The sequence below is a fragment of the Mchenga conophoros genome, linkage group LG5 (assembly GCF_057382185.1).
Source record: "Mchenga conophoros isolate Kocher_MC1m ecotype Shallow Benthic linkage group LG5, M_conophoros_male_GT1.1, whole genome shotgun sequence".
Classification (NCBI taxonomy): Eukaryota; Metazoa; Chordata; class Actinopteri; order Cichliformes; family Cichlidae; genus Mchenga; species Mchenga conophoros.
In genome coordinates, this window is record NC_140530.1 from 40,666,184 (window position 1) to 40,687,903 (window position 21,720).

Consider the following 21,720-nt stretch of genomic DNA (forward strand, 5'->3'; position numbering starts at 1 on the left):
ACGCCATCTTGCCACAAGTTTCTCCATAATCAAACTTAACTTGATATTTTGAAATGACATTTTTATACTCAGTGCCCTGATTTAAGAAGCTCAAAACTAACAAGACAAACATATTTGAAATACAAGACAGTGTAGAGCTGTTCCTGACTGTCACCGGAGGCTCGCACCCTGTTGTTAACTCATTCACTGCCATTGACGTCTATAGCCGTCAATGGCAGTGAATGAGTCAATGGGTTTAACTCATTCACTGCCAATGGCTGGCAGTGAATGAGTTAACTTTCCATTTTGAAGACCTACAGTGATCCTCCTGACTTGGTTAGGTGTTGTTTTTCTGAGAATATATTTCTGTCGTCATGCTCTTCAGTTGTCTTTTATCATTTCTCAAGTCTCTAATATTCCTGCTGTGGCTCCGATTGCTTTCTTTTTCAATGTGCACTCACACTGAAATAATTTTTGGCCTTCATCTTTAAAATGACAGTGAAAAGCAATAAATTACAAATAAAAACTTTGAATCAATTTTTTTTGTAATTTATTTATTGAAAAAAGAAAACAACACAGTACTTGCACTTACCGAAATACAATTAACCAGGCAATACCTCTACACCAGTAAAATAAGAGATAAAGGGTTGCCACTTGTGGAAAAATTTGGCTGTGCAACCTCTCAACGTACATTTTATTTTTTCAAGTTTTTAAAAAAAACAAAACAAAACATAACATCTTTAAGCCACCGGGAACTAGTTGGATACTTAACAATACTGCAACAATATTAGACGTCTCGCTAACAGGGATGTGAAGGCTATGATATCTTTTTGTGTAGAGTCAAGTGTAAGTGAGCGATCAGGAATCCCAAATACAGCAATCCTGGAATGAAGAGTTACCCCAAGAACAGCTGACATAATAGCAAAATACCTGTCCAGAAACCTTCCAGCTCAGGACACAGAAAAGACGTGGCTAAGGTGACAAGGAGAGCCGTGGCAGTTATCACATTTGTTTTCCACTTCTAGTTACAATTCAAAAAGTCTAGACTTAGAGAAATGCGCCCTGTGTATGACCTTAAATTGAATAGGTCCAAGACAAGCGCAGGAGGTGGAAGATTGTACCCTCGTGATAGCCTGTTCCCAAGACTCCTCATGTATTCGAATTCCTAGTTCCCCTTCCCATGGACACTTAAGCTTAACATTAGAGTGGTTACTAAAAGACAGGATAGTATCATAGAGTTTCGAAATGGTTCCTCTGTGATGAGGAATAAATGATAGCGTAGTTTCCCACTGCTGTTAAGTATTACCATGAAATAATGAGGGAACTGACCCCTGTCCAGCTGCGTTAGAGTCTCTAATAATGGAGGATTGTGCGTACAATCTAAAACGTCTCAAGCTTCAAGTCCGCACTTCTTCAGTTACACCTATAAAGTCTGTTGTGGTGGTGAGCAGTGAGGTTAAACTGCAAAAACTTTGTCCGGTAAACGCTGGCCGTGTCTGCACGGAGATGTGTTTGAAGCAGTCTCAGGCACCGACTTGTTGAACTCACACTTCGTATTGTTTCTGCAGACGGCCGCACGAAGGCGTGTCCACACTGAACGCTTCCATGAGACTGGAGCGTCTCCAGTCTTCTCCGTGACTTTCACACAAACTGAGGCCGGACATCATATCTGCTCAAACGCACAGATCACTGCAGGAGCGCCGCGCACATGAGCTCGGACGCAGAACGAAACCGACTGTAAGGAGCAGCTAGTTAGCAGTCGAGTGTTTTAATGTTCCATTTTAAACCAACGGTGGTTAAAAAAATTCAGCTGATAACTGTCAGCGCCCTCCTCTGGTCCTCTGCGTCCAAACTGCTTCTGTTCCCCTGCCTTTTTAGAAGTGGTCTGTGGTTCAATATCTGGCCTGTGGACACCTGTGGACCAGAGCAGGCAGTCTTTGAAGTGGCAGCTGACCCGCTTTAACTTCTGAACCACAGCCACCTGCTGTCATTGCTCAGTATTCAGCCAATGAAAACCTGCCATACAACAGACTTCCATTGGTGTGCTGAGGTCAGCTGATCTGCCGCACCTCGCCCCGTTCTTCCTCAGCTTCCAGTTTACATTTCATTTTTCACGTTTTGTCATGTGACCTTTAGTTTGGTTTGTTTTGTGCCCGTCTGAATGACCCAAAGATAAAAAAAAACAACAACAACAAAAAACCCCGTTGACAATGGGTTTAATACACATTGAAACTTTATTTAAAACTACTGTAATAAACAAATAGAAAAAAAACAAGGCGTTTCCCGCGTGCTCTGTCACTTCCTCCTGAACCTGGCAGATAGAGCAGAGTGTCAGCCATCTTTACCTCATTCAGGTCAGTGTGACACCAGAGAGAACAGGTGAAACTTACCTGGAACTGCCAGGTCGCTTCCTGTCCACACCCAGACGCTTCCTGTCTGCAAAGGACGGTCTGTAAGGGAGAGAGACAGTGAGACAGACGGGACAGATGGACAGACAGTGAGACAGCTGGCTACCTGTACGTACCCTGCTCGGTACTGCTTCAGGGCCTTACTGCTGGTGTTTGTCAGCTCTTTGTCAAACACCGACTTCTTGCCTCCTTTTCCTGCTTTCTGATTGGCTGCTGCACACAGAGGATTGGTGAGAGCGAGGACATTATCAGGGTTAGTGTGTTTGTTAGCGTGTTTACAGCATCATACCTTTAGTTGGCGCTTCATCCTCTGGCATCGCCCTCGCCCTCTTTGGTCGGCGCTCTCTTTTGGCTGCTCGCTCAGCAAACATCTGGGCCTTCAAAATCTCGAACTGAGCACGCTCCTCAGACTGACAGACAGGTAACAGGTAAGCAGGTGATTGATCGGAGATGAGTACTGATTAATGCTGGATCGTTTTTTACCGTCAGCTCCTTTTTCCTGCCGTCCTTCAGGAACTTCTCTCTCTTCTTCTTCCCTCTAACGGCAAGATCAAACTCCTGCAGAGCCTTTGACACTGAACAAAGTACTACCGTTACACAAATGGTACTCCACTGTACTAATCAATACTCTGATATATCAACTATATGAACTGATACTGGGGCGATCGTGGCTCAGGGGGTTGGGAATCGCATCTGTAACCGGAAGGTTGCCGGTTCGATCCCTGGGCTCTCTGTCCTGGTCGTTGTGTCCTTGGGCAAGACACTTTACCCTACTTGCCTACTGGTGTTGGCCAGAGGGGCCGATGGCGCGATATGGCAGCCTGGCTTCTGTCAGTCTGCCCCAGGGCAGCTGTGGCTACACCTGTAGCTGCTTCCACCAGTGTGTGGATGTGAGAGTGAATGAATAGTGGCATTGTAAAGCGCTATATAAATCCAATCCATTATTATTATTATTATTATTATTATTGATCAGCAGGTGTTGATCAATGATCATAAACTGACCTCCCAGCCCGTTGTTAGTGGTGCTAGTTTCAGTATAGCTCTGGAGGAGTACTGTAGCTACTGTTAGCTCTCGCCCAGCAGACTGTCCTCAGCAGTCGTGGAAAAAATGCTGGCTGACAATTTCTGTTGTCTTAAGAACATAAACAACTGTTTGTCCGTGATTTGGAGCGCCCAGCGCGTGCTCCCGACGCAAACTAATCCTGCTGGGGAGGCCTACCTTGGCACCGTCGTAATGCAGGTGAAGCCAAAGGCGAGATCAACACGTTCTCATCCCAGCTCGTAACACACCGATGCTATGTGACGTCAGTGTGTTACGTGTTTGGCTCCATGAGAGCCATTTGGAATGAATCCATACATGTAAAGGTTTCATACGGTTAAGGTTAGGGCTGGAATACACGGCTGGAGTGTGTGTTACTGCTGTGAGTGGGATTCTGTTGGATTCAATGGAAATTTCGGAACATATCAGGACGCGGAAGCGTTACTATGAGATGCTTTAGGACAAATCGTCGGTATTACGCGTTGGGGATGAGAATGCTCTGCTTCATCTTCTGTTTTGCATTTGTGTGAGAGTCCAGTCATAAAAGCTTCTTAAATATGATCAACCTATCTCTAATGATCAGCTATGTACCACAGGCCTTCAAGCTGGCTGTAGTTAAACCTTTACTCAAAAAGCATCTCTAGACCCAGCAGTCTTAGCTAATTATAGGCCAATCTCCAACCTTCCTTTATATCAAACATCCTTGAAAGAGTAGTTGTCAAACAGCTAACAGATCATCTGCAGAGGAATGGTTTATTTGAAGAGTTTCAGTCAGGTTTCAGAGCTCATCACAGCACAGAAACAGCTTTAGTGAAGGTTACAAATGATCTTCTTATGGCCTCTGACAGTGGACTCATCTCTGTGCTTGTCCTGCTAGACCTCAGTGCAGCGTTCGATACTGTCGACCATAATATCCTATTAGAGCGATTAGAACATGCTGTAGGTATTACAGGTACTGCACTGCAGTGGTTTGTATCATATCTATCTAATAGACTCCAAGTTGTGCATGTAAATGGAGAGTCCTCTTCACACACTGAGGTTAATTATGGAGTTCCACAGGGTTCAGTGCTAGGACCAATTCTGTTTACATTATACATGCTTCCCTTAGGCAGCATCATTAGAAGACATAGCATACATTTACACTGCTATGCAGATGACACCCAGCTCTATCTGTCCATGAAGCCAGATAGCACACACCAATGAGTTAAACTGCAGGAATGTCTTAAAGACATAAAGACCTGGATGGCCGCTAACTTTCTGCTTCTTAATTCAGATCAAACTGAGGTTATTGTACTCGGCCCTGAAAATCTTAGAAATACGGTATCTAAGCAGATTCTTACTCTGGATGGCATTACCTTGGCCTCCAGTAACACTGTGAGGAACCTTGGAGTCATGTTTGACCAGGACATGTCCTTCAACGCACATATTAAACAAATATGTAAGACTGCTTTCTTCCATTTGTGCAACATCTCTAAAGTTAGAAATATCCTGTCTCAGAGTGACGCTGAAAAACTAGTTCATGCATTTATTACTTCCAGGCTGGACGACTGTAATTCATTATTATCAGGATGTCCAAAAAACTCCCTGAAAAGCCTTCAGCTGATCCAAAATACTGCAGCAAGAGTCCTGACAGGGACTAGAAAGAGAGAGCAGATTTCTCCTGTTTTGGCTTCCTGTTAAATCCAGAATTCAAAATCCTGCTCCTCACATACAAGGTCTTAAATAATCAGGCCCCATCTTATCTTAATGACCTTGTAGTCCACTATTCATCCACACACTGGTGGAGGCAGCTACAGTTGTAGCCACAGCTGCCCTGGGGCAGACTGACAGAGGCGAGGCTGCCATATCGCGCCATCGGGCCCTCTGGCCAACACCAGTAGGCGATAGGTGAAGTGTCTCGCCCAAGGACACAACGACTGAGACTGTCCGAGCCGGGGCTCGAACCGGCAACCTTCCGGTTACAAGACGAACACACAACTCTTGAGCCACGATCGCCCATTAGAGCACTTCACTCTCCTTTGATAACAGGATCGAGTTTAAAACCCGAGTACTGCGACAGCACTACTACACAGTACTTCCTGGTCAGCCGTCAACTTGAACGAAGGATTACGACATACTACAGAGTGTGAATCAGTACTTACTGCGGCTCTGTTTCCTTTCCTGTTGGGTCTGAAACCAAACCCGCTGTGACTGATCAGAGGAGGCGGAGTCAGTGAGACGCCTCTGAGCCACACTCAGCTACACACAGACAAACACACACATGGTTTAAATAAAAATGCTGTTTGTTGCAGTTCAGCTCTTTTGCTTTTAAATTAAAAACAGGTATTTTAGTGACAGTTATGCAGGTATCCAGGTGTACCTTGGCCTCAGACGCAGCCAGCTCTCGTTCCTCTCTCTCCAGCTTCATCACAGCTTCCACGTCTTTCTCCAGTTTGGCGATCAGGTCTCTAAACTTCAGGATGACTTCTGAATGACACAAATATACATTTCAGTGACGGGTTCTCTCACCTGGAGGACACTCCTCACCTGGGCCACCTGCTCACAGTTTGGGATTGTTTACCTGGCGGCAGAACGCGAGCCTTCACGGTGCTCCTGGCTGACTTCACGACCTCTTTCAGCATCTTCCTCTCGGACTCTCCGACGAGAGACACCGAACGCCCCGATCGGCCTGCTCTCGCAGTCCGCCCCACGCGGTGCACGTAATGCTTGACCGTGCCAGGCATGGTGAAGTTTATCACCTGAGGGGCAGGCGAGCGAAACACGTTTTAAAAAGCAGCTTTAACGCTTCTGTTTACTCTGGTTACCATGGTAACAGACTATAATCCACTTTGAATCGTGTTTGAAGAACAAAGTCATGTGACTTTTCTTCTTTTATGACCATATTTCATTAAACATCGAATTCTGTCTTTATTCATCTTTCAGTGGTTGTAGGAACGTCACCATAGTAACCCTGCCATAACCTTACGGTTCTCCTGCAGAACACTCACTGTTTTGACTCCATCGATGTCCAAACCTCTGGCTGCCACATCTGTCGCCACCAAGATATCAATCTGTTCATCTTTGAAACGCCTGCAAAACAACAACAAGAGCAAAGTTCCTTATTCTAAACCCGAGTTTCTCCAACTTGTAGTTCTGAGCGTACCTCAGCTTCTTTTTTTATAGAGCACTTTAAAGTCAACACGGCTGACCAAAGGTTAGGGAAAGTCAATTGTGTGATATTGTGAGAACGAAGGCTGTATTGGTTGTGGTTTTTACACATATAAACACATAAATAAGAGGTAACGCGCCCAAGGTAAAAAATAAATAAAATTAGTAGTAAAACACGAATAAAACAGACGATAAATAAAATTAACAAAATAAAGAAGCGACCAAAAACTGACTACAGGCTGAGTCTGGTACTACTCCTAAAACACTTTGGAGAAAAAGTGTGTTCTTTAAAAATATCAAGTGCTGGGGCCATTCTAATATGGAGGGTAACTTATTCTCTAATCCCAGTTGTGCGTGCACCTGAGGTTCTCCAGTCGTTGGTTCTGACTCAGTTCTCCATGCAGTTCTCCAACCTTCAATCCCATTAGTCCCAACAAGATATGCAGTCTGTGGGCCTGTTTCCTCGTCTGAGTGAACAACATGACGTGATCCTGGAACGTCCGAGTCAGCAGAGCTGACAAAAACAAACACAGGAACAACTGTAGAACTGTCACTAGTACCTCTATGTTACTGCAGTATCACGAGTACCTACCAGCTACCACGGCCTCGCGGTCTCCTTCTCTGTGAGGTCGGATTCGGACAAACTCCTGCCGCAGGAACGGCGCCACGTCAGTGTTGCTGTTAACAAAGATCCTGACTGGCTGCTTCAATGACACCGCTGCCAAGTCTTTCACCTGAAAACACGTGTCACAGGACAGTCACTCGGTGGTCAAACGATACAGCAGCACACATGGTTAAGCATGCATACCTCCTCTGTCATGGTCGCAGAGAACAGCATGGTCTGTCTGTTGTAGGAACACAACCTGATGATCTCTTTCATCTGCTCCTCGAAGTACTCATCGAGCATCCTGAGGGAACCACACACAACCGTAAGTGTCTCGGCAGATTCTGGTTTCTGGTGTGACGGATTCCCCCGTCGCTCTTTACCTGTCGGCCTCGTCCAGGATCAGGATCTCGATGTGCGTCAGCTCAAAGCTCGGCGTGTTGTGAAGGTGATCGATCAGCCGACCAGGTGTTGCTATTAGGATGTCCGGGCCAGCCCGCAAAGCTGCCTCCTGAGACTTCAAGTCCAACCCACCTGAAGACAAATCAACACAGATGAGGCCCAGACCAAGTCTGAATCGGACCGGGTCCAGAGTCAGATCGAACACTGATTGAACCACGACAAAAAGACGCACCAACAGCCAGGCAGGTGGTGATAGACGTGAACTGGGCGAGTTGACGGGCAACAGAGTGAACCTGGATCCCCAGCTCTCTGGTGGGAACCAGAACCAAGACGCGGGTCACCTGGGATGTTCTGGGCTTGTAAACCAATCGCTCTAGCACAGGCAACATGAAGGCTGCCGTCTTCCCTGCACAGAAAGGAGGAATTCACGTGTCCAATTAAACTGAGATCAACTGGACCCAGTATGATAAATGGGACCCAGTGTTACCTGTCCCAGTAGCAGCACAGGCACAGAGGTCTTTGCCCAGCAGACCGACAGGGACGCAGGCCTTCTGGATCGGAGTGGGCTGCTTAAAGCCCAGAGCAGTGATGGCCTGCAGGAACACGAGTTTACTCAGACAACAACGAGTCACACAGCAGCAGGAGTCCAGGTCTGAGCAGACGTGCTGGTCTTACCTTCAAAATCGGCCTGGACAGATTCATGTCATCGAAAGTCAGTTGGTCATCGTACTGCGACGCGTCTTCATAGAACGACTCTGCTGCCTGGACACAAAGATGGCTGTTAACATGTAACCCTCAACATGAACACGTGAATTTACTCGGCTGTCTTCCTCACCTCCTCTGCCACCTTCCTCTTCTTCCCCCGTCGTTCCTTGTCTCTGAGCGTGTCTGACAGGAAACGGGAAGTAAAAAAAAAACAAACAAACAAACTTCCGCTGACAGTATTAACAACTGTATCAGAGCGCCACTCATCGGTCTCAGGCTCAAACAATAACGTCTGAAAGAATTCTTCCTGCTGGATTTAAAAATAATTTTCTTACCTGATTTGGTCAAAATTTCCTCGTCGCTCGAGCCAAACTCCTCATCTTCGTCCTTATCTTCATCCTCATCACTAGCATCTGTCTCTCCAGCTGGAGGTTTCACATCCTCCTCCTCCTGGTGGTTCTCTGATGAAGCTTCAGCAGCGTCACTCTGAGATGATTTCTCCTGAAGGTCAAAAAAAAACAAAAACAACACCTGACGCACAGAAAACAGACTGATACAAGGGGCCAGTCAACTCACCTGTCCTTTTCTGCTTAACCTGTGCAAGATTTACTACTGCAAAGCACTGTAGGTATTTCTGTCATGTGACTTCATGCTGTCATATTCCACATGAAACCTTGTTTCATGTGGAATATGATGTCCATATAGAGCAGATTCATATAGAGCAGATTCTCTTTAGAACATGAAACAAGGTTTCATGTTCTAAAGAGAATCTGCTCCAACCTTCAGGCTCGTTAGCCTCACACTCACCTCAGCTTTCCTCTTTCGGCGGATTTTCTCTATTTTCTGGTCCAGAGTTGTCAAGGTTCTCTGCAGACAGAACGCAGAACGTGAGAACAAACACACAGGTGGAGAGCGTCATGCTCTTCCCGTTGTTCCATGTGTGCGATGAAGTAACTGTGCTGCTCCGCAGCAGGTTGTTCTCTACCTTCTTCTTGAGCTGCTTCATGACATCGGCCATCGCCCAGTCATCGTCGTGGCTCGGCCCGTCTCTCTCTCCAAACTCAAAGTCACAGTTAAAATCTCTCGACCCGCGACTCTTCTTCTTCTTCTTCAGCACGATCGGCTCCTCCTGGAACACAGACACAGCACAGGTGAGACAGCCGACAGGTGAGTGACCCCTCCCAGTAACCCTTTAGCAATAAACCTCGCAGACGGTGGCATTTCCATAGAAAGTGCATACAGATGCAACATTAGGTAACTTCAGGTTTAATTCTGTAATTTCAGCATTATGAGAGGAGTTCACAACACACTTCTTTATATCCCCACAGCAACTGATACTGCAGACACAGCCTTTAAGATCCAGACCTCCTGCTGAGCAGTCAGATCTGACGCTTGCCCAGAGGTCAAAACACGAACAGTGTACAGTCGAGTCTTAATAGCTTACTTACAGCTGGGCTGGTCAGCCTCTCTGTTTGGCTGCAGTGGTTATTATTATATTTACATGCTTCCAGCTCCCGTGACAGCTGTACTTTCCCTTTTTCTCCCTCCTTGCTCACAGACACATCACGGGTCCATCCTCCCTGCAGCATGGACTGCACTGCCCATCAGGCTGCATGCTTTAGGGCGATGCCTGTAACTCTCTGCCTGTTGCCTTCATATTAAATTATTTTTAAAAATATTTCTTCACGTCATTATGCTGCTGCAAGTAGAGGTGACATGGGCCGCGAGACAGAGACACAGACATCAGAGCCTCTTAGTGTTTTGTTTGGGTTTCCACCGGCGTGGAAACCAAAAATAGAGAGAGCACAGCCGAACATGAAACAGGAAAAGACCGCCTGTAATCCATTTATTTCAACAAAGTAACTGTATTCTGAATACCACCTGTTTAAACGGTAACTGTAACGGAATACAGTTACTCATATTTTGTATTTTAAATACGTAACGGCGGTGCATGTATCCGTTACTCCCCAACACTGCCCGCAGCTGAAACCACCAAACATCAAAGAAAAGGGAGAAGCCCCCGTCCGGCCCGCAGCACAGAGACGCCGCTCACCTCTGACCTTTAACCTCCGTTTGGTTTTGGATTCATAGTTGGCTTCATTACTTATGTGTTTATGACTGACCGGGAGAGGTGATGCTGCATTAGTGGCCATTACTGCACTCAGCTCTCCTCAGTTTACGCGGAGCACCGGAGCTGTGCGATGCTCTGTGGTACCGGTCCAACACCAGGTCCCACGGGCCGATATTACGGTGATCGGTAACTAATTCCATTGATTTCAGTGTCAGATAATGTTTGTTCTTCGGGACAGTCCGCAGGAAATGACAGCGAGCCGCTGAACCTCACCGAAAATTACTCACACCGATACCAGCGGATGGGCTCTGGTCCCGGATCCGACTCACCTCTTGCTCGGATTCGGTCTCCGCCTCGTCGGGAATCGGATCCTCGTCCCGGATCGTCCCGATCAGACCGAGCTGCTCCAACATGGTGGTCCGACGTCCGGGTCTGAACGGGTTCTGAAGACGTTGTCCACACAGTCACACACGTGTGTTGATGAAAACAGGAAACACAATCGTTTGTTTCCGGTTGACTTCTTCTTCCTTAGCCAGGCTTTCCGGCACTTCTGAGGCGCACTGCTGCCCCCGTCAGCTCGAGCGTAAAACTACAGCCAGCGTAATACATCTGACGGTGCTTCAGAAAGCACACGTCAGAGCGTCCCATTCAAACAATACGTAAATAAGGGTGTTAAAGCCATTTTCCAAATGAGCCTCCAACCATCACACTGGATTATTGTACCCCTGCACTCAAATGAATGGAATGTCTTGGATTATTTAAATCTGCCGCTGAGCAGTTTAACATCATCATTAACACCTGACTGTCTTGGATTCTGTGATGGATGGTTTGGAGACGGTGGTGGCAGAGCTGAAGATGATCCAGATGTTCACTGGAACTGAGAGGGGTTGGACAGGATTAGAAATGAGTCCATCAGAGAGACAGCTCAGAGTCAGAGAGGCTTAGCTGATTTGAACATGTGCAAAGTAGGGAGAGTGGCTTTAAAGAATGTAGACATTATTGAACTCCATGGTTCTCTTTATAATTTTATTCTTTGGCCTTTGTGAATCCTTCAGTGTGCTCACATTAATCCCAAATTTTCTCTGATTTTGCTTTTTATGTCGCAGGTTATCCTCCATTAAATATTACACTTCATCTCATTGAAGCTGAAAATCTCAGTCACATTAGGAAAGCCTGACTGTTTTGATGATGCATGGGTTCTCTGCGAGTACTCCAGCTTCCGCCTGCAGTCCAAACACGTGTAGTTAGTGGAGTTAGGTTAACTGGTGACTCTAAATTGCCCATAGGTGTGAATGTGAATGGTTGTCTGCCTATGTGTTGGCAACCCAACAGATTGGTCAGTGGTCAATGGTAACTTTGTCCCCAGTGGGAAATTGATTTGCAGTTTGTCCACACACAGATAAAAGTAAACAACCACAACTCACAGGAAACCCCCCCCCAGAGAGGACGGCCCAAATGTTATCATCAACAAAGTGCAATGGCAACAACACTCATGGTTTAGTGTTGTTAACCATGATAATAGCAGCAGGTACAAAGGACACTATGTCTCTTGGTCTTCACTGCAGGCACTTTATACCAACGACCTGAGGGAAGCAGCTGAAGATCATTAAAGGGAGGACAGTCTGAACATAACATGACCGAGGTTGCCTTCCTCAGCACCTGTCTGTTATAAAAGTCCACAAGCTGGACCTGAGACCTCCCTGAAATCTGACCAGCCACTTTAACCAGGTTAGCAAGTCTGGTCTTATTGGTCAAAGACACAGTACCATACCAATGATACAAAACATTTAAACAGATTCAATAAAACGTTTATAAAAAGGGTCATCATTTCAGATGAAACGTTAAAACCTCCCAGTTTCCTTACAAAGTGTCACACCTGGCGTAGCTGACGTGTGGAATGGAGATAAGGACCCAAGATAAGGACTGCTAAGTAGTGAGTGAGCTTTATTAACAAAAGGTGAAATACAGCACAACAGGAAGGGGGGGGGGGGGGCGAGGAACACAACAGAAAATACTCTAAACTGGGAAAACTAAAGCTTAACACAAAGCCAGAACACGAACGAGGGTACCTTGCAGGGAGAATCACCAGGAAGCCGGAAGAACAAACACAGAATAGCGGAGGGGAATAACGCAGACAAACCAGCAACTACTAAGAAAGAGGACACGACTAAAATACACTCAGAGAACACAGGGAGATTACACACAGGTGGGGAACACAGCTGGGAGTGATTAACGTGACGAGACAACGGAGGCAATCTGAAAACACTCACATAAGACGCAGACCTTCACAATAAAACATGAAACACATACACGCAATGACACAACACACAGACTTCACACAGACTGGGGAACACAGAACATAGGAACATGAAACGTGAACAGGGAAAGTACAAGAACCCCAAAATAACCAAAACCACAGAATAATAATAACATAAACACGGAGTCCCGATCATGACACAAAGTACAGTCGTTGTTGGACCTTTTTTCACTGTAGCATCAAGATGTGACTGAAAGGACAGAGCCTTATCAAGAACAACCCCCAAATATTTACAACTGTCCACCAGTTCAATGGCTGCACCATTTACCACTGTTAGTGCAGGATGGGAGGATGTCTTCCTGAAGTCACCATGTCCTTAGTTTTCAAGGTGTTGATCTTTAAGAAGGAATGATCACACTAAGAAGAGAACTCATCCACAACAGGCCCACGGGAATCCTCTCCACCATGAAGGAGGTTTACAATAACTGTGTCATCTGCATATTTAAAGAAACGCCTGTTACTGGGACAGTCGTTAGTGTACAAAATATATAGTAAAGGGGAGAGACAAAAACCCTGTGGTGAGCCAGTAGAAGAATTCAGCTGTTTGGAAAGGTTTACTCTCACACACTGAGATCTGTCAGTTAAAAAGTCTAAAATTCAACCAACGAGATTAAAATCAAGTTTAAGCTGGTTAAGAAGTTTATTATTGAAAGCTGAAGAAAGACATTCCCTTTAATAAAAGCTTGTTTCCTGGCAACCTGTCATTAGTGTACATCACCCTATGGTAGCTGGGATAGGCTCCAGCCCCTCTTCCATGACCCTGCTAAGAATAAGTGAACATCCTCCGTACATGTCCAAACCATCTCAGCCTCTCCCTCTGGCCTCTTTGACCCTGGACTGTCCCTTTAATGTGTGCATTTCTAATCGTGACCATCCTGCTTTGCGCTCAGTGAAGATTAAAACATTTTCAGCTTGGCCTCCTATATTTCTATATTAATCCCATAAAATCATAACCATTCAAATCTAACAAGTATTCTTAATATTATAATCTTTGCTGCAGTAACACTCAAAATGTCCCCACTGTGGGACAAATCAGAATCAATACTTTATTGATCCCTAGGGGAAATTATTTTTCGTTACAGTGCTCCATTATAAACAAACTGTCACGGCGAGTGAGATGAGCCGTGTGGAAAAATAAAGGAGGATCCAAACGCAGGCACTTGTAAAGGTGTGAGGGTGGTTTATTAAACACAAAATAAAAATGGACAAAAGGCGAACGGAACAAAGATTAAACTATACTGGGAACAAACAGACTACAGAACCTGAACACAAATGAGAGCGAGCAGAAACAGATGGCGGTTGACAGGAAAACACACAGATGAAGCAGGGTGGATACACAGACAGACCAGCAACTACAATGACAGAAGATGCGACTTAAATACACACAGAGAAACACAGGGAGATTACACACAGGTGGGGAACACAGCTGGGAGTAATCAACAAGACGAGACAGAGGTAAAACTGAACACACACTCACATGAGACGCAGACCTTCACAATAAAACAGGAAACAAGAACACTACACAAAGACGCAGACTCGACACTGAGAGACAGACAGAAAATGACACATTGAACTAAACCCACACAAAACATGAGAACACAAATCTTAAACACAAATAAACAGAAACATGGAGCTCTAATACTAATCATCATCATAGCACCCAAAACCACAACAATCATTCAAAACTAAACTAACAATCAAAACATGAAAATACTGGGTCGAAACTGACCCAGAACCGTGACACAAACAGTAAAAAGACAGACAATACACAACTAAGAATAGCACCATATATACATGCATACATATATATATATACATAAAGTCACTTATTAATAAATAGCTGAAAAATAAATAAAAGATGATCTCATTTCATCTTAAACATTTAAGGCTAGGATGAGTGAATTGAAGACCTGTCTCTCCACACCTATAAAACCTATAGCTAACCAGGTCGCTGTAGTCGGTGCAGCCAAAGGTCGCGTAGCAGCCTTTAACTCTGCCCAAGCAGATTGTCCTGAGCAGTTGGGGGAAAAGGCCAGCTGGCTGATGATGAGGCGGAAGCAGAGTCCAAAATAGAGGCCTCTGGTACACCGCCAACCTGTTCGTATTTGTAATCATTTTTCAACACACCCACGACAGACTGCTGTTTTCTCTGGTCCCCTCCCCAATCAGACCAGGAGTGACATTCTCCTTAAAATGCTGGCTGGTCACTACAGTGGACAGCAATTCAAAGGCTGCCTTCTTATATTTGTGTCAGTGTCGAAGGTATACTTGCACATAAACACAACACATTTGTATTTATTCATTTGTCAAATTCACAAATCAAAACGTATGTTGTCCACCTAAGCGGACATGTAAAAAACTATTTGAAAGTACATGTTTAAAAAAATGAAGTACAAAAATATTTTTTTCATGCCTAAAGGTGAATAAAAATCCTGACTGAGGTTGTAATAATTCATGGATGACAGGGTTAACAGTGTTCCCTCCCTTTGCCGATCATTTCCTGATAACATTTGGATTTACAATAAATGATTACACAGCAGTGGGGAGTTGACTTCATTACAGTAGATGTCCTTCTGAATGTTTAAGGATATAGATCATATACTAGACCTCAGTGCAGCGTTCGATACTGTCGACCATAATATCCTATTAGAGCGATTAGAACATGCTGTAGGTATTACAGGTACTGCGCTGCAGTGGTTTGTATCATATCTATCTAATAGACTCCAGTTTGTGCATGTAAATGGAGAGTCCTCTTCACACACTGAGGTTAATTATGGAGTTCCACAGGGTTCAGTGCTAGGACCAATTCTGTTTACATTATACATGCTTCCCTTAGGCAGCATCATTAGAAGACATAGCATACATTTACACTGCTATGCAGATGACACCCAGCTCTATCTGTCCATGAAGCCAGATAACACACACCAATGAGTTAAACTGCAGGAATGTCTTAAAGACATAAAGACCTGGATGGCCGCTAACTTTCTGCTTCTTAATTCAGATCAAACTGAGGTTATTGTACTCGGCCCTGAAAATCTTAGAAATATGGTATCTAAGCAGATTCTTACTCTGGATGGCATTACCTTGGCCTCCAGTAACGCTGTGAGGAACCTTGGAGTCATTTTTGACCAGGACATGTCCTTCAACGCACATATTAAACAAATATGTAAGACTGCTTTCTTCCATTTGTGCAACATCTCTAAAGTTAGAAATATTCTGTCTCAGAGTGACGCTGAAAAACTAGTTCATACATTTATTACTTCCAGGCTGGACTCCCATCCATCACACTCCCGTCTCCAAACTTTCTTAAAGAAAGTTGTCTGATTGTTGGGGCTTCTCTGGGGTTCTTTATAATACAAATGAAATAGAAGCATCTGCAGCATTTATTTAGTGCTATGTAAGTAAAATTAATTTGAATTGAATGTTAAGTTAAAGGTACAACAAAAGTATTTAATTTACTGCATTGTAATACTTTGATCATTTATTATTTACAGTTTTATAATCTGTAGATTGATGTGATGAGAAATTAATATTATTTTGTTATTTTATTTTTTTCTTTTGCTCAAACTACCAGAACAGTACTGTTTTTAATATGGATTAAAATTATTATTACTTTTTTTATTTAGTTATTTTATGGTGTGGCTATGCCTCACACAGGAAAGCTCCCAGTTTGAGACCAGGAGGACTCAAGTAGCTTTGTATGTTCAAAATAATCCTTGAAATCTGAATAAGGAACTAAATTTATTTAAAATATTATGTAAAAAGAACATTAATAATAAATGTCCTGGTTTTTAAACACCTGATTATTTTATGCCAATATTATTGTTTTTACTGTGAGGCACATTCTGATTTTTTTAAAGTCAGTTTCTGTTAGATAAAACCACCAATGATGAGTGCATGACAGTATTTTTGTTTTGTTGTTGGTTTGAACCCTTACACAATAAAAAACCCTCAGCTCACTCAAGACCTCTCCAAAAGAAAATGAGAAAATGTATAGCTAAAACATGAAGAGAAACACAGAGGAGGGGGAGGGGGAGGAAGGGGAAGCATGAGGGGTAGGGGGAGGAGTCTGTGACTCCCTCGGGATAAAAGTCTCCACAGAGAGATCGGTGCTCAGAGTGAACAGGGACAGAAAACCAGAAACTTCGACGTGATCTCCTCCTCCTCCTCTTCATCCTCCAGCTGCTGATCTGTGAGTTTCATCACTCAGACATTCAGAGCAGAGTTCAGAGGCAGGAAAAACAGCTGACATCAGAGAGGGAGACACAAAAGGAAGAGTTCAACTCAGAGAAGAGACAGACAGACAGAGGTCAGCTGACACCAGACAGGCAGGTAAACAAACAGAGAGCGTGACATCATGGACAGGTGAGCCCCATCTGAGGTTTTTTTTTTATTGTGATTGTTAGTTTGAATTTGCAGCTCAGTAGATGCAGGTCTGAGGATGAGGAGGTTTAAACTGTACCCCCCCCCCCTCCCCACCACATAACCTCCTGCTCCAGTATAATCCTCATCCAGGCTTTCAGCTCACTGAGGAAAACGTTTCAAAACGGACCGTGTGTCTGGTGGAGAGATTTTATTGAGATGTGAGATCCTTAAAAAGCTTCTGACTCGTAGAGCAGGAGGAAGCTCGCCCGTCGCCACAGCGTCACTGAGAGACTGCAGGACAGGACAGGGTTAAACTGAAACTGCTGGACTTATTAGGCTGAATTAAAATGTTATGAGGTCACTGATTTAACTCTTTCATTGTTTGTTGGGGAAAATTTGCTGCTTTGTTTGCCTCTGAGACTGGGAGGTCAGAGGTTGGAGGTCAGCGTTTGGGTGTGGAGTCTGTGTTTGAGCTTCAGTAGCTGAATGAATGAGGACTCTGAAGGAGTGTAATTAAAGGTTAGCCCTTAGCAGTTAGTGGTGAGCCAGATGTTTAGATGTGGGTGCAGCAGCAGCTGGATGCTGATTGGCTCTTGGCACTGAGCTGTTATTAAACACACTGATTACAGACTGAGCTTGTGTCAATATTTGTGAGGATGCTCTGCTTTTTGGAAGTTTGCTGGAAGCTTCAAACCTGATGAGTAATGTGTGTGTGGTCTTTCAGGTCTTGTTCTCTGTTCAAGGCTCATCATGACATCTAATCTTTTAAAATCTGTCAAGATGCACTACGAACTCATCAACAAAGTGTTTACACATGTCAGAGCATCTGTGGACTTTCTTTAGGACTGGAAGGGTCTTGGAAGCCACAGGCATCGCCCCCTGGTGGCCATTAAAGAGAATTTGGGTTTTAGGCACTGACACTTTGTGAGGTAGAAGATAGTTCCAAATAACCTACCTCAAACCATCTTTTTTTTTTTTTTTTTTTTTTTTCTTTTTGCCTGTCCCATTTGGTTAGCCGTCAGAATTGTTGTCTGAAGACCAACAAGGATACCCAATGGATTTATTTTGCCAAATGGATCATTGTGGCATTGCCGTATTGGTCCATTTGATCGACCTTTGTTTTTATTATTTATTTTATTTTCAGTTGTTACAGATGGGACAGACATGAGTGAGAGATAGGAAAGGGAGAAAGAAAGAGGACAAAAAAACCCATCTTCTTAACAACATTTACATTTACAATAGTGGATCATACAGCAGTGGGGAATACGTTTGAATACAGTAGATGTCTTTCTGAAAGTGCTGTAACTGCTGGGGCTGTTTGTACCATCAAACATTTTATATACTCATGTTTATATATATGAATTGACTGTAAGCCCACGATCACATGTTTGAGTGCATGAAGTCAGTGAGTCATCTCCACCTGCTTCCACCAGCCGGTATGGACTGTAGGAGACAAGCAGCTGCTTTTAAGGTTGAAGGTTTTCTTGTGTGTTAGCCAGTGAGCTGATGAGTCCATCTACCTTTAATATCAACACTTTGTCCATTCAGTTTGTTTTTATTGGCTCTGCATGTCACATTTCAGAGAGGGTTGGATCCTCCAAAGCCTGACAAAACAAACTGATGGGATTTTGGGAGCTCTATTTGCCATCCAGGTTTTCCTGTAGTACAACACTTTGTTTCCACCGATCGCTGCTGAGGAAACTCTTTGTCCTCTTAAAGTGCTCCTACAATTTCTCATGTCAGGAGCGCTTTTAAGGTCCAAGTTGCTCTGTTTACATCTTTGAGAGGATTTAGTCCACATTTTAAAGAAGGAAATCAACCCATGATAAGAACATCAGAATTTTGCAATTTATGGCAACTCTTTGTACAAGGAATCTGGAGACAGACCAACATCAGACCAGAACTCAAAAAAGTTCATTAATGTGAGTAGAGAGAGCTCAGGATGGTTCAGTGTTTTAGATTTAGAGGTGTTTATTTCTAACAGCTGTGGAGCTGTGACTTTGGTTTTATAGGCGGACATTTTAATGTGATTAGAGCGAACGTTTCACCTTAAAGAGAAACCAAGAAGTGTTCTTTCATGCTAGGCCGGGGTGTAACAATGCTGAAGACCTTTGACTGCTTGACTGCAGTCTAAAAACAGTTTAAATCTAAAATAAAGTAAAAGAAGGAACCACAAAGTGGACATTTCTAATCAGAAAGTCAACAATTTCCCTTCCTGTCAGAAAAGCAGAGAAATCAGGTCAGGAGCTGCTGAGAGGCACTCGGAGCAGGGGGAGGGTTGTTGTTGCAACAGAGGAACAGAGGTTACTGCAGTTCAAGTTGAACTGTGTTTGTATGGAGAAATGTGTTCACTCCACAGATCTATGTGGCCATCATCATCTTTGACCCCCAACGCAGCTTCTTGTTTCAGGTTCATAAAACACTTTGTGCTATCTTTGAGCAGTTGGCTTGAGAAAAAAACTGAGTGAGAAAAAAATAAAGTGAGGATGCCTGTAAGTCACAGCTCAGGGTACAAACACCTCCTCTGAACAGTCTATTAAAAAATCCCCAAAACCTCATAAATGACCTCCTGCCTCCTTTTCCTGATGACTCAACCCTGACTCGATGGTAGACGTTCTGCTGTGGAGAAACGATGGACCAGAAATAGATGATCCTACAAATGTTGTTATAAAGCATGACTGTGACTCTTTAAAAAGGCCAGAAAACCACATTTAACAATGAAAACAACATCTGTGCACATCTAAACGCAATGACCAAACAGTCCAACCAAGAACCAGAATCAGAACCTTAGAAGCACTTTTCAGTGCACAGTTCTTATTTTAGGTTTCCCTCCACTGTAGGTCCAAACATTTTCTTTCAGCTCTATTTCAAGGGTTTAACATTAAAAATGGCATGTTCAGGACATCTTACAAAACCTGTATTATTGTCCTTACAGATGGAAATACAAAGGTGGGATTATTTTATGTGAACTCTTCTTTGTTTCAGGTTGGCATATTCAGGTTCAGGATGACTTCCTATTTCGTGCACTTCCTCTTCCTCTGGTCTTTGTCTGTCATGGCCTCTGCTGAACCTGCAGGCTGTAAAATACGTATCACTGACAGAGGACTGGACATGTGTGAGTACATGAGTCATTATAATCCTAAAACAATCATATGACCGCCTTTGAGCAAGCACTTGGCGACAGTGGGAAAGAAAAACTCCCTTTTAACAAGAGGAAACCTCCAGCAGAGCCAGAGATAAATAATGACTAATAATTCAATGCAGAGAGGTCTATTAACACATAGTGAGTGATAGGGATGGGTATCGTTTATGTTTTATCCGATACCGGTGCCAAATCGGTACTTTTGAAACGGTGCCGGTGCTCAAACGGTGCTCGAACCGGTGCTCAAACCAGTGCTTAAAGAATGGAGAACACAAAATTGGTCCAAAAACCTCTCATGGTCAGCTGTTTTTTGTAAAAAGATAACAATGTTAGCCTTTTCTGCAGCTATGGGGCATATATGGTATCACTCTTGGCTGGAAGCAGTGCTTAAAGAATGGAGAACACAAACTTTGTCCAAAAACCTCTCATGTTTAACTGTTTTCCACTTTTTCTTTGGTCATTTTAGCCTTTTTGTCCAGGGTGAAGGGAGTATCTGCCATCAAACAAGAGGACAGCCGCATGTAGCTATGATGATGTTTGCTAGTTCACCTTACATGCATTAATGTAATAACGTGGTTAGCCTACTCAACGTAAATTACACACGAACAACATGAAGCTACTCACGCAGAGAAGAACGGCTGCTGCTGCATCATCATCCGTCATCATTTCTGCTACACTGGCAGGGCTAGGGGCCAGGACTCTCCTCTTCGTGTTTTTGGGGGATGTTGCATAACAGGCAACCCACCCGCAGTAGATGCGCTCGGTGTGAGGTCTCGCAGCAAGCTATCAAATACGGCGCATTTCTGGGCTTTTAAAAAAAACGCTATGCGTCGCCAGGTGTTTCATCGGATTTGAGGTGTTACCTCCTTTGACAGTATCACAGTATCAGCTTAAAGCACTTGTTGCTGCTGAGTTTGCATCTTTTGCTGTGAAGTACAGCCAGACTTTTGACCGCTTCGCCTTGGACATTTTTAATCTGTAGCTCTGCTCTAAAAGAACGCACGTACCTGGACCCTCCTACTATCCTCGGAAACGTAAAATTATTGGCTAGAAGTGTATCACAGCTCAGGGAAAAAAAGCACCGAAAAAAAGCACCGAAATAAAGCACCAAAATGTGCGCTGCTTTTCGGTCTGGTTACTACCGTTTATGTCAGAACCGGTGCCATCATGGCACCGGACACCGGTACCCATCCCTAGTGAGTGAATAAGAAACACCCAGTGCATCATGGGAATCCCCGGCAGCCTATACCTATTGCAGCATAACTAAGAGAGGATTCAGGGTCACCTGGTCCAGCCCTAACTATATGCTTTAGCAAAAAGGAAAGTTTGAAGCCTAATCTCGAAAGTAGAGATAGTGTCTGTCTCCCGAATCCAAATTGGAAGCTGGTTCCACAGAAGAGGGGCCTGAAAACTGAAGGCTCTGCCTCCCATTCTACTTTTAAATACTCTAGGAACAACAAGTAGGCCTGCAGAGCGAGAGCGAAGTGCTCTAATAGGGTGATATGGTACTACAAGGTCATTAAGATAAGATGGGGCCTGAT

The 21,720-nt window shown here is 44.0% G+C and overlaps 2 protein-coding genes across 7 annotated transcripts in view; one reads left to right on the forward strand and one right to left on the reverse strand.

The window, feature by feature from the left end:
- Positions 1–2,194: 2,194 nt before the first annotated feature.
- Positions 2,195–10,868, reverse strand: ddx27 (DEAD (Asp-Glu-Ala-Asp) box polypeptide 27). Of its 2 annotated transcripts, none has more exons than XM_085275395.1 (21): positions 10,685–10,868; positions 9,270–9,413; positions 9,092–9,151; positions 8,620–8,785; positions 8,415–8,467; positions 8,255–8,341; positions 8,067–8,172; positions 7,812–7,985; positions 7,561–7,711; positions 7,382–7,481; positions 7,166–7,307; positions 6,934–7,087; positions 6,414–6,495; positions 5,987–6,164; positions 5,786–5,892; positions 5,568–5,664; positions 2,871–2,962; positions 2,677–2,797; positions 2,504–2,597; positions 2,370–2,429; positions 2,195–2,290 (listed from the first exon to the last, which is right to left on the reverse strand). In XM_085275395.1, the coding sequence occupies exons 1-21, from the start codon at positions 10,766–10,768 to the stop codon at positions 2,275–2,277; spliced, it is 2,268 nt and encodes a 755-aa protein (XP_085131521.1). In that variant the 5' UTR covers positions 10,769–10,868; the 3' UTR covers positions 2,195–2,274. The 2 variants fall into 2 exon arrangements, with proteins under 2 accessions (XP_085131521.1, XP_085131520.1); XM_085275394.1 differs by having other exon boundaries at positions 2,504–2,600.
- A 5,910-nt stretch (positions 10,869–16,778) lies between these two features.
- Positions 16,779–21,720, forward strand: part of pltp (phospholipid transfer protein) — a 46,794-nt gene continuing 41,852 nt past the window's right edge. For 2 of the 5 annotated variants that reach the window (XM_085275399.1, XM_085275396.1), the window contains exons 1-2: positions 16,779–16,864; positions 20,023–20,152. In XM_085275399.1, coding sequence (XP_085131525.1) covers positions 20,044–20,152 — 109 coding nt within the window. In that variant the 5' untranslated portion in view covers positions 16,779–16,864; positions 20,023–20,043. The other 3 variants (XM_085275398.1, XM_085275400.1, XM_085275397.1) reach the window with 3 other exon arrangements.

Coding starts and splice junctions, on each gene's coding strand:
- ddx27 (XM_085275394.1), bottom strand. CDS start 10,768: ATGTTGGAGCAGCTCGGTCTGATCGGGACGATCCGGGACGAGGATCCG. Junction 8,786..9,091: donor GCCGAAAGAGGAAAGCTGAG/GTGAGTGTGAGG, acceptor TTTGACCTTCAG/GAGAAATCATCTCAGAGTGA. Junction 8,342..8,414: donor AGAGGAAGGTGGCAGAGGAG/GTGAGGAAGACA, acceptor CTTTGTGTCCAG/GCAGCAGAGTCGTTCTATGA.